Raw genomic sequence first — 14509 nt, 5'->3', positions numbered from 1 at the left:
CATTTTGCAATATATATTTAATATGTTTATGTTTCATGGTTTTTTACGATCATCGAGTATTAAAGAATATAAAACAAAATTAACGACAAGACACCAGTTTTACCTTCGTTGAACTAGCATTGCAATATATTTTAATGACATAAGTTAAAGTACTTGTCCATAAGTAGTTCAGCATCAAAGCGTCTTCAGTCCACGTCTTCATCAGAGTCTTCGCTGTCTTCTTGCATATTAATTTTGAGAGGTTCAATTGTGGTTTCGATGATGGGATCTTTTTCCCAATACTCATGCATTATATTCTCGACGTGCTCTATTGCCTTACGCCAATTCTCTGGTGTCACACGTTCAATGGCCCTCAATATGCATCTTTGACCGTCGAGAGTTTGAAACCAGAATTCTGCTTCTCAACGTCGTTCTTCACTTGTGCCCATATTAGTTCAATCGGGTTAAATTGGCAATGGTACGGTGGAATCCTCACTACCGTGTGACCTCTACTTTTAGCAACCTCGTCAATTTCGTACTTCAGGGTTCTGGACTTGTGACGCTTTATTATTTCATAAAGTTCACGTCGAGAATATAATGCATGAGTATTGGGAAAAAGATTCCATCATCGAAACCACAATTGAACCTCTCAAAATTAATATGCAAGAAGACAGCGAAGACTCTGATGAAGACGTGGACTGAAGACACTTTGATGCTGAACTACTTATGGACAAGTACTTTAACTTATGTCATTAAAATATATTGCAATGCTAGTTCAACAAAGGTAAAACTGGTGTCTTGTCGTTAATTTTGTTTTTTATTCTTTAATACTCGATTATCGTAAAAAATCACGAAACATAAACATATTAAATATATATAGCAAAATTTATTGGTTCTATTGCGATTAAGCCTATCTGTTTATAGCAGACTATATTACAGCCGACTATTGACAAAACAAAACAAGTTTATAAAGTACTATGGGGTCGATGGTGGCGACACCAATTTGGACAAATTTCTCAGGGCTCTTCTTTCGTTTGACAGACTATAATTTAATTAAGGGGTCATTCGTAAAGAAACTCCAAACTTAAAAACGGTGTCTCCTAGGGCAAAATATCATAGAAGTTCGACTCAAAATCGTCCATAGAATATTACCCTTACATTTTTACAGATGTCTAAGAAACACCCTGTATAGATATCAATTACACACGGACAACGTCGGAAACCTTTGCTCGATATAGCCAGGGATAGATTTAATTTTAAAAGTAGGAATGGAGAACGATTAGTATTTACTTCAGTCCGACTCATAGTCCAGTATAGAGCCCCTCCCTCCAAAACGTAAGGAAAGTTTTAAATTATCTTTTTGGCCCACTTAAACTACGTTTTGATGACGTTGCTGACGGGGACGGCGAAAAATACGTAATTCCTATTAACCTCTGTTGTTATGACCCGCCTCTTCTTTTATACCCCCCGTCCCGTGGAAGGAGGGTCCGGGACTTTGACGCGCGCCCACATTACTCTGTTCTCCATTCCTAGTTCTAAAATCAAATCTATCCCTGATATAGCTAAATTCCAAGGTAAGGAAGCTAACATGTCCCCATGCATATTTACGTATCTATTAAGGCAAAGGGGAAAAACCAGGAAAAAGAGGGGTACAAATTTCCGTGCGTGCAGCGTCTTGTCGTTGAATAGACTCGGTTCGTATTCAGAGACTCATCACCTACGCAAGATTAGTCACGCGCCGTGCAAAAAAAATTTTTAACAGGAGAAACTTGGAAACACAACCACAACCCTAAAGCTAACTCACGACAGTCTAGCCCTCAACCTGTTGCCACTAAAAAGTGCGAAATGCGAATACAACGCCTGTTTCATGTTCGTAGTTTCCTAGGATCATTTCGTTTATTGCAAGAGATATTAAATTTAATCAACTGAGACTCTCTCAGACTGAGTCTCTCATTCGCAAGTGAAATTCTGCGCGGTTATTAAATAAAGGAGGACAGATAACATAATAAAAAATTTTAGAATAGATGGTAATATTTTTAGCAGGAATGCATACATCTACTAGGAGTTATTGTGTAGCCATTTTCTCAAGGTATCTTGGCGAATTTTTTGGGAAGAGATTTTATCTCGCTGCATGTTGAACCTTGCGCGTACCCGACCTCGCGTTGCTATCAATCAATGAAATCACAGTTAGAAAGGCGTACGTCAATTTCCGGAAACAAGATTGGCATCTTCCGAAAGTACAAATCAGTAAAAGTTGACTTTGAAAGATTTTACCAATCATCTATTTGTTTTTAGAAATTCTTGTAAATTTTCCTATATAACTGTTCTCAATTCCATAAAGTACACCACAATTTGACAAGCTTGCATCGTGAAAACAACCACCTCCTAATATTGCTTTTGACAGTCCAAGGCTTAGTTTAGCCAAATAAGATTTTGTGTTCTGATCCCCATAGAATTCGTATCAAACACCCTGTACGATGCATGCCAATCTAAACAATTTCTCAAAATCACGTCACCCAGTAACCCCTGCTGTAAACCGTTCCATTATCCTAATACAACCATCCTATATACACCTCCCTATCATATTTCAATTTTGAAAGAGACAACCAAGAAGGGATATCTAGTTTACTAGGGAGAAGGTATAAATTCGCCACATTTCTAGCTTCATCTCCAGTTCAAACGTCCGGAGTTAATCCTCGCCTCTAAATTACAACCAGCATCTCATTGGTTCTTGAATCATGTATTTTCCGACTTATATTTTGAAAGGGGGGACTGGGACTATGGCGCGCATATGCTTAGGCATCTTACACCTTCTCCCTAGTAAACTAGATATCACTTTTTGAGACAACTATATACAGAAAGAGAAGAAAAATAGAGAAACGTCACTCCTTAATCCAAAATCATTTCTTTTGTTTGTAAGGAAAATCAACCGACCATATAGAAATCCATTTTTTCTTCTTCTTGTGTCTGTCCCTTCCTGTTTCTCTCCCATCCCATTTCAAAACTTTATCATCATCTTAGGAAGGAAGGACAAGGCCCGAGAGAGTCTTTACAATCAGGACACGACGCGTAGAGAAAAAATCTTTGTCCCTAAATAGGCCTAGTGAATCTGGGCTTTTTTTCCCGCCAAAAACTTTCTTCCTGTCCCGGAAAAATATTAATCTCGTGCTTGTGGTAACTGGTAAGGTAAAGCTCGTGCACCACAGGGTTTGAGGACACTGAAGGGATACGCCTCTGCGGTAGAAGTTTCAATTACCGTTAAGAATTATTCGGGAATCTTATACAAGGGAAGCGAGGGATGCTTAGAGGCAATAAGTAAGGATTTAAGGTTGTCCCCTGAAATCTGTAGAAGGTTCTTTTACCACCACCTCCTGACCCTGACAATCGCTGGAAGGTTCTTTTACCACCACCTCCTGACCCTGACAATCGCTTGAAGGTTCTTTTACCACCACCTCCTGACCCTGACAATCGCTGGAAGGTTCTTTTACCACCACCTCCTGACCCTGACAATCGCTGGAAGGTTCTTTTACCACCACCTCCTGACCCTGACAATCGCTGGAAGGTTCTTTTACCACCACCTCCTGACCCTGACAATCGCTGGAAGGTTCTTTTACCACCACCTCCTGACCCTGACAATCTGTGGAGTTTTTAACCACCCCCTGACACGTGATACCTTAGTATTTCCTACCTAATGTACAAAAATTGCTCTGAAGGAGACGACGCGAAGGGAGCTGCATGGGAAACGGTTACAAACTATAACCAAACGGTCCATGGCCAAAATGAATCGAGTACAAGACAGTCAGTTATTGAACCATATATTTAACTAGAATTTGGTCACATCTCCTTGAGTACTTCTTTAATCATTGTAAGGAAAAAGGAAAGGGAAAGGTTTAGGAGGAGGGGGGGGGACGGTTTCAAAGATTAATGAGAAAACTCTCATCATAAATCAACATTAAATAGAGGAAGATATCTCGGGAAAGGAGAGGAAGCTAGATTCCCCGCGTCACATTAATGCGCATATTAAATTTGAAAGGACATCAGTAATTTATTGAAAACTAACCTGTTACTGTTATATTTTAACGATAAATATATTTAAGTTCAAGTCATTCACGAGAGTTACACGTCAAATCGTAAAGATATTACGCTTACTTTGATCTAAATTAATGAAATGAAAGACGTATTCTCGGCTTCGAGCTTCCGCGAATCCCTACGCAAGCAGATCGATCATTTTATGGCTGCAATGAAATTTGAAATTTAAGACGCCAACAGAAAGGCAGAAACTTGACGCTAAGTTTGTCAATTAGTAATTTTACAAGACGTTTACTCCATCGAGACGCAATTATAAGTTGTTACTAGGTTTCATTTTAAAGATATATTGATTCTCTGACTCGAAAGTTTAAACACGATTACGAATACATACACAGCGTTCAGAAGGGATGTTAAAGCAGTATTCAAAATTGAAACCAAGGCTTATGATCATCAATGTATTAGTTTCCTTTGCCTTTACTTTTACTTACACTAAATAAAATAACATACTTATAGTTACGCTAACAACAAATGAAGGTATTCTTGACTGTACGTGTAAATAATTCTGGTAGACAGTACAGGATAGTAAATACAAAGTTAATATTTACGAAATGTCTAACATATTTAAAGGGGAGTTGCCACGCTAGACAATGTGCCTCATACTATGTAAATCATGTGGCTATAGCTTCAACAAACCGTTAAATAATGCAACTGTAAACATCTCAAAGTCAAATAAGTTAATTGCTGTACTGTGTAAACAAACAAACGTAATAAATAGTACAAACATATTTTCTGCAGTTTTCGCGTCTGTAAGTTTTAGCACAAGTTAAGTTCTCTTCGAGAGAAGTGTACCACAAAGCGGGGTAATTGTAACATGATTCTTCCCAACATCATTTTACATTTTGAGGTAGGTTACTAGACCGAATCACATACGCGATAAATAGTTCCCTCATCATTACTATATTAGCGCTAAACTATTTTCCAAGGCGCATGCGCTTGTGGGTTTTTGTCCCACGTCAAAACAATCAAGGTTTGTAGGTTGATTACTGAGGCTTTAGTACCAAACAGTTGTAGAATTCACCCTGCACGGTGCAATGCCCATCTGAAGTTAGATGAGCATACAGGAGAGCAAACAAAAAGATGCATGAGCCTGGAAAGAATCACGTTACATAACTACAGTATTAAGAGGAAACAGAGTGTCATCCATCTTCTATCATCCCCTTCTGGTTTCAGTAGCTTATCTGCCTCCATTTTACAAAATGTCCTGGTATTTAAAAACTTCCTTACTAAGCATCTACTACTGAAATTCCGTCGATAGAGAGATCAGTCTATGAGCGAGTTTATTACACAAACAGATATATAAGGATTTAGAGTGAGCGAAATTGCAAAAGAAAAAAAAAAGATTAAAACAAGGCTTAACAAATATTTGAATTTATACGATAGCTACCTTTACTTTACCCGAAAGCCATGTAATTAATAATGAATGAAAGTTTCTCTTATACTAACTGAAGATTTGTGTTGGTAAAAATAAAAACCCTGGGCAACAAGTTGAGGAGAGAACTATAGCAAACCAACATTATATCTGTAGCACAGCGTCTTAAAAAAAAGCAAACAGGCATTGCATAACGCGGAAAAAATGACCCTTACAAAAAAGGAACTATAGCATTTTTCTTTGGTATTTTTTTATCTTATATCAGAGAAAGAATCCGTGGTTCTTTTTTTTTATATTACCTAACCAGGCCTAGAACTGTTGCGTCGATATTAAGCAAAAAAAGCTTCCCTAGAGGGGGTTCCTTACCTCTTTCCTCGCAACACGCGCATTTGCTCGGGATTAAAGACTAGGAATTAATTACAAGTGAAACCTTGCAAGGCATATGACCGAGGCTTAGACGAATAATATTGCATAAGGACATACAATCTTATACCATAAGTTCAAAGATAAAAACAGAACGTATTGGGTGTGAGCAAAGGGGTGAAAATCTCCCCTACTAAGCGTCAGACCCTCACTTAGCCAATCAGGAGCCTTACCCCAATAGTCTGCCACTCTGTGAAGTCTGCCGCCATTTTGGTGGTAGGGGATGAGCCATTTTAAGCCACACCTCTCTGGTAGCTCCCTATAGAAGTATCAGACTTAAACCAAGAAGTGATATCTAGTTTATTAGGGAGAAGGTATAAATTCGCCACATTTCCAGCTTTATCTCCAGTCCAAACGATATGTCCGGAGTTAATCCCCCCCTCTAAATTACAACCAGCATCTCATTGGTTCTTGAAAACTCACGTCAGCGCGACGCAAATGACGAAAATTATTTATTTTCCGACTGAGGAGAGGCGAAATAGCCCGGCCTCTTTTTACGTCCCCCCTTGTATTTGAAAGGGGGACTGGGACTATGGCGCGCGAATACTTAGCCATCTTATACTTTCTCCCTAATAGACTAGATATCACTTCTTGCTTTGGCCGTAAACGCTATGTAAAATGAGAAGCAAACGACCCTCATCTCAAACCTCTACAGGTACGAACCCACCAATCGTTGACAGATTGTACCAAGGCCTACTTTCTACTTTGCATCACGTAAATTGTCCTTATTCAACATGGCTGGTCTATGAGAAAGGGGTTTTTGCGGCGAGAAATGTCTCTAGTTATTAAGAAAAGTAAACGACCCTGGAGCAGCAGTAACGCGCGAAACTCCTTCCCTCCAAAAAATAAAAATAAAACGTTTCCTATATAGCACGGTTTGAAACGGTTAGGCTTAAGATATCTTGAAACAACTTTCCTTCTAATTTCAGAAACACATATAGACGCACGCACCTTTTCCAAATATTTAAATATGTAAGATTTCTCGGTTAATTAAAGATTAAAGTGGATTTTGGGAAAAGTGTATCAGTTTAAATATTTGAAAGGAAAATGATAATTTATTCAAAATAATTAACTATAGAGAGTGCCTGCAAGGGGGGATGGGAACATGGTTGCCTATTTATATAAGTAGTAAATCAGCCAAGTGGAAATTAAGCGTGCATCTGTGAATCGTCAAAAGTTTCCGGAGTGAAAGAGATGAGAGAAAACTAATTTACTCCGTAAAGTTCATTTCATACGGAGTCTTCAGTACGTAACGAAGCTTTAGGGGTCTGTACTTTCAGGATGGAAAATTTGCCGCTTGAAAATTCGCGAATATTAATTACATTACGAGAGTGTTTGGCGGGAGGTTGAACTAAAAGGAGTAACAGAAGTTCGAGATGCAATTTAGGCCCGGCTAACCCTTTTCCCCCCACAATTCCTTTCGTACCTACCTAATAGGAATATAAAATTGGAAAACACTAGAAGCGTGGAGTGCATCATCTCCTAAGCCTATTTCAGAATATCTTTAGCCAAGGCTTAAAGAGCATCTTTGTTTCAAATAAGGAAGGTTTTAATCTTTACCTACTTCGTCCCCTACCCGTGCGTGTCCTTCTAGAAGAGGGTAGAAATAGGACTATCTAACTATCTCAAAAGCGTTTAAAAGGATGAAGGTTTTCCGTTAAAAGGTATATTATATTACGAACCCAGGCTCAAAATTTTAATTTCCGGAATATGTTAGGCTTAAGTTAGTGGCAAACTTAATACATATTAAGATCGAGGAGAGCGTTTCGTATGACGTGAAAAGACGTCACGAAGGTTTGTGGTAGTGTATCTATAACTATTCTTCAATGGCCTGATGAGTTTGAAACACGGAATATTTCGTTTTCAAAGGCGTTAAAGGATAAGGAATTTATCATAAGAATTTGAGTGAAAAAAGGGAGTAAGTCAATTTTACTTTGTTTTATATATTTTGAGGAAACCAAACACTAACCCATATTAATCTAGTGTTCTTGGCACGTTCAAGAAACTAGCACGCAAATGTCTAGTGCTCTAGACAAAAGACATCTTCTATAATAACCTTTGGAGTCAGGTAGGTTTCTTTTCAATTTTAATTTTTTAAAATTAGTCTTAAGAAATAAATGTAATTGCGAAATTAAAGTAAAGAACGTCTAAGTTGCAACTAATCAAAAATGTGTATACTCCTTAAATACCTGTACCATACAGCCTAAATGTAATTTAGATTAATTTAAATTTTTAGGCGTTAAGCCTAATTGAAAATGAAACTTGTAAAGCACATGCAAAGATTTTCTCGCGTCTAGAGTGTGTTGATGTTAGCATATAAAGTCAATAGGGGTCTAAACCCTATCTAAACTCGGGAAAAAATATTGAGTCTGTTATTTGACGACTTGGTTTTCTTCAGAAAAAACATACTGTATTTGGTTCCAAACACCAAGGACTTTCGTTGCAGGACTGGTAACTTTGAAGCCCTATATATAACGCCTTTGGATGCCATACCGGATGTTCCGTATATGAAGCAGACGAAACTACTCCCCCTTTTCAAAAGGGATCTATTTTTCTAAATATTTCTAACTTAGCCTTTGTCTCTTGAAAATACAAAGTATTTGCAGTAAAAACATCACTATAAAAATTATAATTATTCTATGAGAGGCTAGTGATACTCCTTCCAGATGTTTCAACCCTAATACATTTACATATAGCGCGCCTTTTTAGAGTATCCTAACATGGAAAAAAAGGGGGCGTGGTCCGTGGAGATTAAAAATAATACACTTACATTATTGTATACACGACGACAGATTTTTGAGTCATAATTTTAAGGCCTAAAATGGCGTAAAAATAGAAAATTTCCTCCCTCTCTAAAAACAAATCGATACGCGAATATAGTTCATGCATGGTGAACGTTAAACAAATATTGCGGCATTTTTAACTTTTGTTTTTAAGACTAGCGTCGAGTCAATGAGACGCTCAGTAATTTTTTTTCTACTGAAGCTAACAATTTTTCCAAAAACTTTTAAGCCTTTTTTTTTCTGGTTAAAAGAAATTGGGAATTCGAGTAATTAATATAAAATGAGCCTAAGCCTAATCCCTGCCCTTTTTAATAAATTGCGAGGATGCATGGTTTAGTTTTGAGGAAGTATTATCAATTTAAAAAGAAAAATTAGCTTAGCCCACATGGAAGGACGATGTTAATAAATTTGGTTTTGTGGTTATACATATTTTACCACAGAATGGGGGATTGAAACCATTTATACAAGGAGACCAGGCTACTTGGCGGACAAAGTGCAGTGCCAGGTAGGCTGGCCTCCATGGTGTAAAAGGTATTAATCCTCCTAGTCTGAAAACTCTAAATTTTAATATATTAAATATTAATTTAGGTCATAAGTAAAGAAGTTCCTTAAAAGAATATTATATCACCCCAGAAGTATTTTCTTTTTATTTGAGAGAGCGTGTAAAATAATGAATTTGGAACCAGGTATCCAATATTAAAGAAGATTTGAGCAATTAAGTTGTAAAATTTAATTAAGAATCGTTTACGCAAATTCGTCTGCTTCACATATAGGCCTAACCAGGGCCGGAAATAAGAAAATTTTCTTATGGAACATTGTCCACTAGAGTTTGAAAAAATAGTGTCGCGTGATCATGGTCAAGCTATCAAAACTTTGGGAATTTACTGGTGAAAGTGTCCAGTGACCCCTCAGTTTTTAAAAATGTTATGGGACACTTTAAAATGTTATTGTCCAGTGTCCTGCGCTTATTTCGGCCCTGGGCCTAACCCTAACCCTACGTTAACATCTGTAATAGAGAGTTCCATTTACTGTTCTGGGACGCTCTGAAAAGTTCCAGCTACGCTCTGGGGCACTCTGAAATGTTTCATGTATTTTATTTCCAGATCAATCTGTGAAAAATCTTGGTACCCTCTATTAAATTTTATAACGTAAGAGCAAATTAACAGCGATCTCAGAGCGGGTAAATGGAATAAGCCAATAATTATCTGCTTTAATATTGACATAAAGTATTCATTATATTAATTGCCCTTTCGAATATAAGGAGAAAACGTATCTAGGACGTCTTCTCTTTCCTTCAAGTTTTCTAGAAGGACTATCGTTGTTCAAATTTCAAAGGGTTTGTTAAAAATAAAAAAAATAAAATTTCTAAAAACGAGTCTCGTTGAAAATTATCCCATTTTAAAAATCTCTTAAATTATAAAACGAAATAATTAATTCCCGGAAGGATCTACTAAATTTACTCTATGATAAAATTCCATATAGGGAGCTTAAAGAGAAAAAAAAAGAAAGGAAACCTTCTCTAGACTCTTTCCATTAACGTTCAGATCTGTTTGCTTAATCTCTTTATTCCCTGATCTGTATTTTTTTCATCCCTTATCAACACTGGGCAAATATTCGTACAGAGTTCCACTTAACTCTATAACCAACGAGATTGAGTTTCCAAAGAACAAGCTAAAGAATATTGGACTTTTTTAGGACCCTAATTCTGATTAAAGTTGTAAATACATCGATACTAAACTTTCCTTGAAGTTCAAGTAAAGGTTACGTTATTTCCAGGAATGAATATCATTGCCGAAAAATTTTACTTGGTGGAAACTCAAAAAGGGTGGAGTCTCGTCTGGTTCGAATTTGATTCCCCCTTTTCTGTAACATATAGGTCAGCCTCGTTCACTTAGTATATGCCCCTCCCTTTTCTTTAATGTTTCAGCCAATAGAAAGCTTTCATTTGAGTGAGTATTACCACAGTTCTGGCAGCCATATTGGTGGATTTCAGCTTTCGAAGCACCAGTATGGCCGTGCAAATTATGTCAACCCTCCCAAACCAAAAGCTTTTGAATTATCACATAGGCAAAATGAAGTGTTTGCCACAGTCTAACAGGGGGTTGATAAAGAGCTGAAAATCTCCCCTAATAAACGTCAGGTCCCCATTTATCCAATCAGGGTCCTTCCTCAAGTAGTCTTCCACTCTGTAAAGTTCACCACCATAATGGCGGAAAGGGGAGTACCCATCTTAATTAACCACACCTTTCTGGCCTCTCCCTAAACCGGCACCCACAATGAGCTCCATTGTTTAGGAGAGCTTTCGGTTGGGGGAGGAGCTAAGGTTCGTGAGACAATTCAATGCACGGGGAAAGCTGAAACCCACCAATATGGCTACCAGAACAGTGGTAAGACTTAGGAGGAAGCTCTGGGGCATTCCTAAGTGGTGGTACTATCTATAAATTTCCGCTCAAATTTCCCTCGGATCCAATTTTCCTTTAATCGTTAGACATTAAACCCGACGGTTATTGGGGTCCCTTAGTGAGAACTTAATTGTTAGCTATTTCCCATCCTCCCATTGGATTTTTTAACGATGTCCCATCAGTCCCGTTCCCAAGGGAGTCCAGGCTACGGCAACGGCTTCAAAGTAGGATCTAAGAAAATTGGGGCTTGTAACGCTTCTATAATGACATCCTAATCAATGCGGGAATCTAATACCCTCCCTGTCCTCACGGTCTCAACCAGAATCAACCCAATTTAGGGATAGACTAATGAGTAATGTTCATCGACCGGCTCCCTTTCATTCACCATACACTTATCACGCAGCGCTTGAAGATAAAAGAAAGATGGAAGAGATGATTAGCATCACCGTTTAAAACCAAGAAAAGATTGAGTTCTTTTCATTAACGAACGGTGTAAATTTATAACTACGGTTTATTTTGCCCAACTTCTAGTTCATTATAATGTACTACGCAAATATTATCGTATGGAGTGGTACTGAGAGGGGAGGAGCTACGGAGACGTGACGTATATATTGGTAGTCTAAATTGTTTGGCCTGAGCTGACGAGTTCCAATATGGTCGCCCAAAACCGAGGTAAGAGATAGGAGGGTGTGACGTCATGAGACAGTTCGTAGTAGCAGACTATATTCTGAAACCTCGTGACCCCAGCGAGATAATTTTTTAAATCTTATTTACTGCAGCTCCCCCCCCCCCCCAATAATCAGCATAGTTTTAACCGAAAAAGGTAAGGTTATACTCATAGTATTTCTCTGTACCACGATTTCTACCAATTTTACGTTCCAAAAAGATAAAGTTTAAAAAGAATTACTTATACCAACTCCCTTCCCAATTAGGGTTTTGTTTACCTATGTCTGAAGTGCTAGTCTAAGGTTCTGTCAACATTGAGAACATTACAGAAACATCTTTTTTATCTCGTCTATAGCAGCATTTCAACCGAGCAATGCATTCAAGCATTACTTTAAGGTATTACGATGACGTCAGACGTACAATACACCTTGACTCTTTTACATATTTAAATATGTCGGGCATAACGTTATGCCAGGCGTCAAGGGGATTACAAAAGATGTATAGGAAAAGGTGCGGCCTTTGATCAACTAATATTATCTAGTTCCTATTTGACCTTATTTATTACCATTAGAGCTAAGTACGCTGCATGGGACATAGAAGTTGGCTTATAAGGCGGAACGCTTGCCCCGGAAATTAGAATAATAAATCTACTTTATGAAGCGAATAAATCCCCAAAAGATTTCTCCGCTAGCCGGGTATAGCTCTTTGAGGTAAAACCCCAGGGAGTTCCCAGCGTCTTAATGCCTTAATCAATATTGGCAGCTTCATCTAGCTCTCTCTCTCTCTTCTAGAGACTGTAGAAGGGAGTCTAGTACAACTCTCATTGGTCGTCTCTAAATAAACACTCCATTCCAATCAGAGAAACCACCATCAAAGGTGTGAACTAGAGAGACATCTAAGCCTTTGCTTAAACCGATGGAGGTTCAAGTTTAAAACCCCGGGGGTAAAATAGAATCTGGTGTTTTGACCACTTTGTTTTTGCTTCAGACTGAGCATTGATTGGCATGTGGATAACAAAGACGTTAGATGTGGCTTCAAACGAAAGGACTGGTAACTTTGAAACCCTATATCTAACGTCTTTGGATTCACATACCGGATATTCATTCTTAACCCTATATCTAGCAGATGATAAGTAGTAAATACTGGAAACTCCCCCCCTCCCCTTAAGATGTATGTTTTGAGCTCTTCAGGTTTATGAAACGAGATCAGCCAGTGCTGGATTCGAATACCCCAATATTCCATTGCTATATTTCTCGTTCCTTTTAAAAGGGATCATCGTTTAAAGATTAAATAACTGGAGTGTCGGCTCACCCTTTTGTCGGACTTCCGGACAGCTTCGAAGATTTTCCAGACCAGTTCCGGTCCGGCGCTTCCGACCTGACGTCCGATCTCGAAAATCTGCGTGATGGGGTTTCCTTCGAGAGGAGCCGGAGCCGCCGGTTTGAACTTGGAGAACATCCTTCTCCTACCCTTTACTGGGCGCGGGATTCCTGGATCAAGCCGGAGGAGACGTCAGCATCTGTTGCTCATCCTCCGGCCACCCGGTGCCATCTCTACCCGCTATCTCTCGCACTCTCTTCTTAGACCTACAACGGTATAACTGTCTTCTCTTTTCTTCTGTTGGCACACTCGACTCTCGAAGGAAGGTGCTTTTAACCTCTTCTAGACTTCAAGCGTAGATGTGTTTTTTTCCAATCCACGATTCCAACTTCTTACGTGGGATGTCACACTGCGTAAAGAAGCGACAAACCATTAGATTTCTCGTGTAGGTGGAACGAAATAGGCTTAGCGTTTAACTCGTATTCACTTTGGTATCAGCTTAAAAGTACGCTAAGCCTTGGTGGCCAAAAGTGTTTTCCAAGAGAAGTAAAGTACTTCTAAAAATTCAAAGGACACTGCGCCACCTAAACCTTAAAGGTTCAACCGCAACTTTGTACCTCTACAATAACGCTGCCAACAAAATAGTCGAAACTTTATCTTTGATAAACACACAAGCGGTGTCTTAAGATCCGACGCTTGATCTAGCCACCAAGAAAAATAAACTTCAAAAGTAAAAGGAAGGGGGATTTGTTATACGTGTTTTGCCAACGTTATTAGAATAAATTTGCTCCTTCAATTCTAAGAGAGAAAACTCGACGGAGTAAATTAGTATTCCAAGTCATACTACACCTAACATCAGATGGCCAAGGCTTAACAAAACTTCTCCATCCACTATAAACCCATAAAAGCCCGGAAGGTTTCCTCCAATTCATTTTGCACCTTTTGTTTTAAAAAATTAATTCCAAAAACAACAGGGACCGATTATAATTACAATGTAGAATCAACAAAGTTTTCCAAGTCTCGATGCGTTTGAAAGTTTTTAACTTTTTGGGCAAAGGCCTAGCTGTTAATGTCTCAAGGGAAAATAAATTTTCCGCGCATTAACACTGTTTGTTTTCAGTTCTTCGGAAGATTCATTGACAATGGGCTAGGATTAATAAATGGAGTGTTAGGATAGGTGATAAAAACTTCTACCTAAACTGAAAGTTCCTACACGCAGTAAATCCAATAAAATTTCATGATAGTGATATATTTGCCCAGGTATAACGATATTATCTTCTTAATTGTCGCTAAGGGATACATTTTAACATTATCTATATTTATAAAAGGGCTGTTCTACTTCCTTACGACCGTATTCACTAATCACGTAACATAAGATAATAGGTTTATTTGATATGTTTGCGGAGGGATATTGTATGCTGAATTAGGTCGAGAAATATAGTCTAAAACAATTTTTTTATAAACTAAAGAAAAGCCTA

At 38.2% G+C, this 14509-nt stretch overlaps 1 protein-coding gene across 2 annotated transcripts in view; it reads right to left on the bottom strand.

The window, feature by feature from the left end:
• bma (SCY1-like protein bma) overlaps nucleotides 1-14509 on the bottom strand; it is a 150479-nt gene that overhangs the window by 38875 nt on the left and 97095 nt on the right. For both annotated transcript variants that reach the window (XM_089838711.1, XM_089838706.1), the window contains exon 3: nucleotides 13023-13440. In XM_089838711.1, coding sequence (XP_089694837.1) covers nucleotides 13023-13169 — 147 coding nt within the window. In that variant the 5' untranslated portion in view covers nucleotides 13170-13440. The remainder of the gene's footprint in view (nucleotides 1-13022; nucleotides 13441-14509) is intronic.

The sequence above is a fragment of the Phalangium opilio genome, unplaced genomic scaffold, assembly GCF_054372755.1.
Source record: "Phalangium opilio isolate 3A_F unplaced genomic scaffold, DU_Popi_V2 ptg000003l_1, whole genome shotgun sequence".
Lineage (NCBI taxonomy): Eukaryota > Metazoa > Arthropoda > Arachnida > Opiliones > Phalangiidae > Phalangium > Phalangium opilio.
This window is presented reverse-complemented; position numbering and strand designations above follow the sequence as displayed.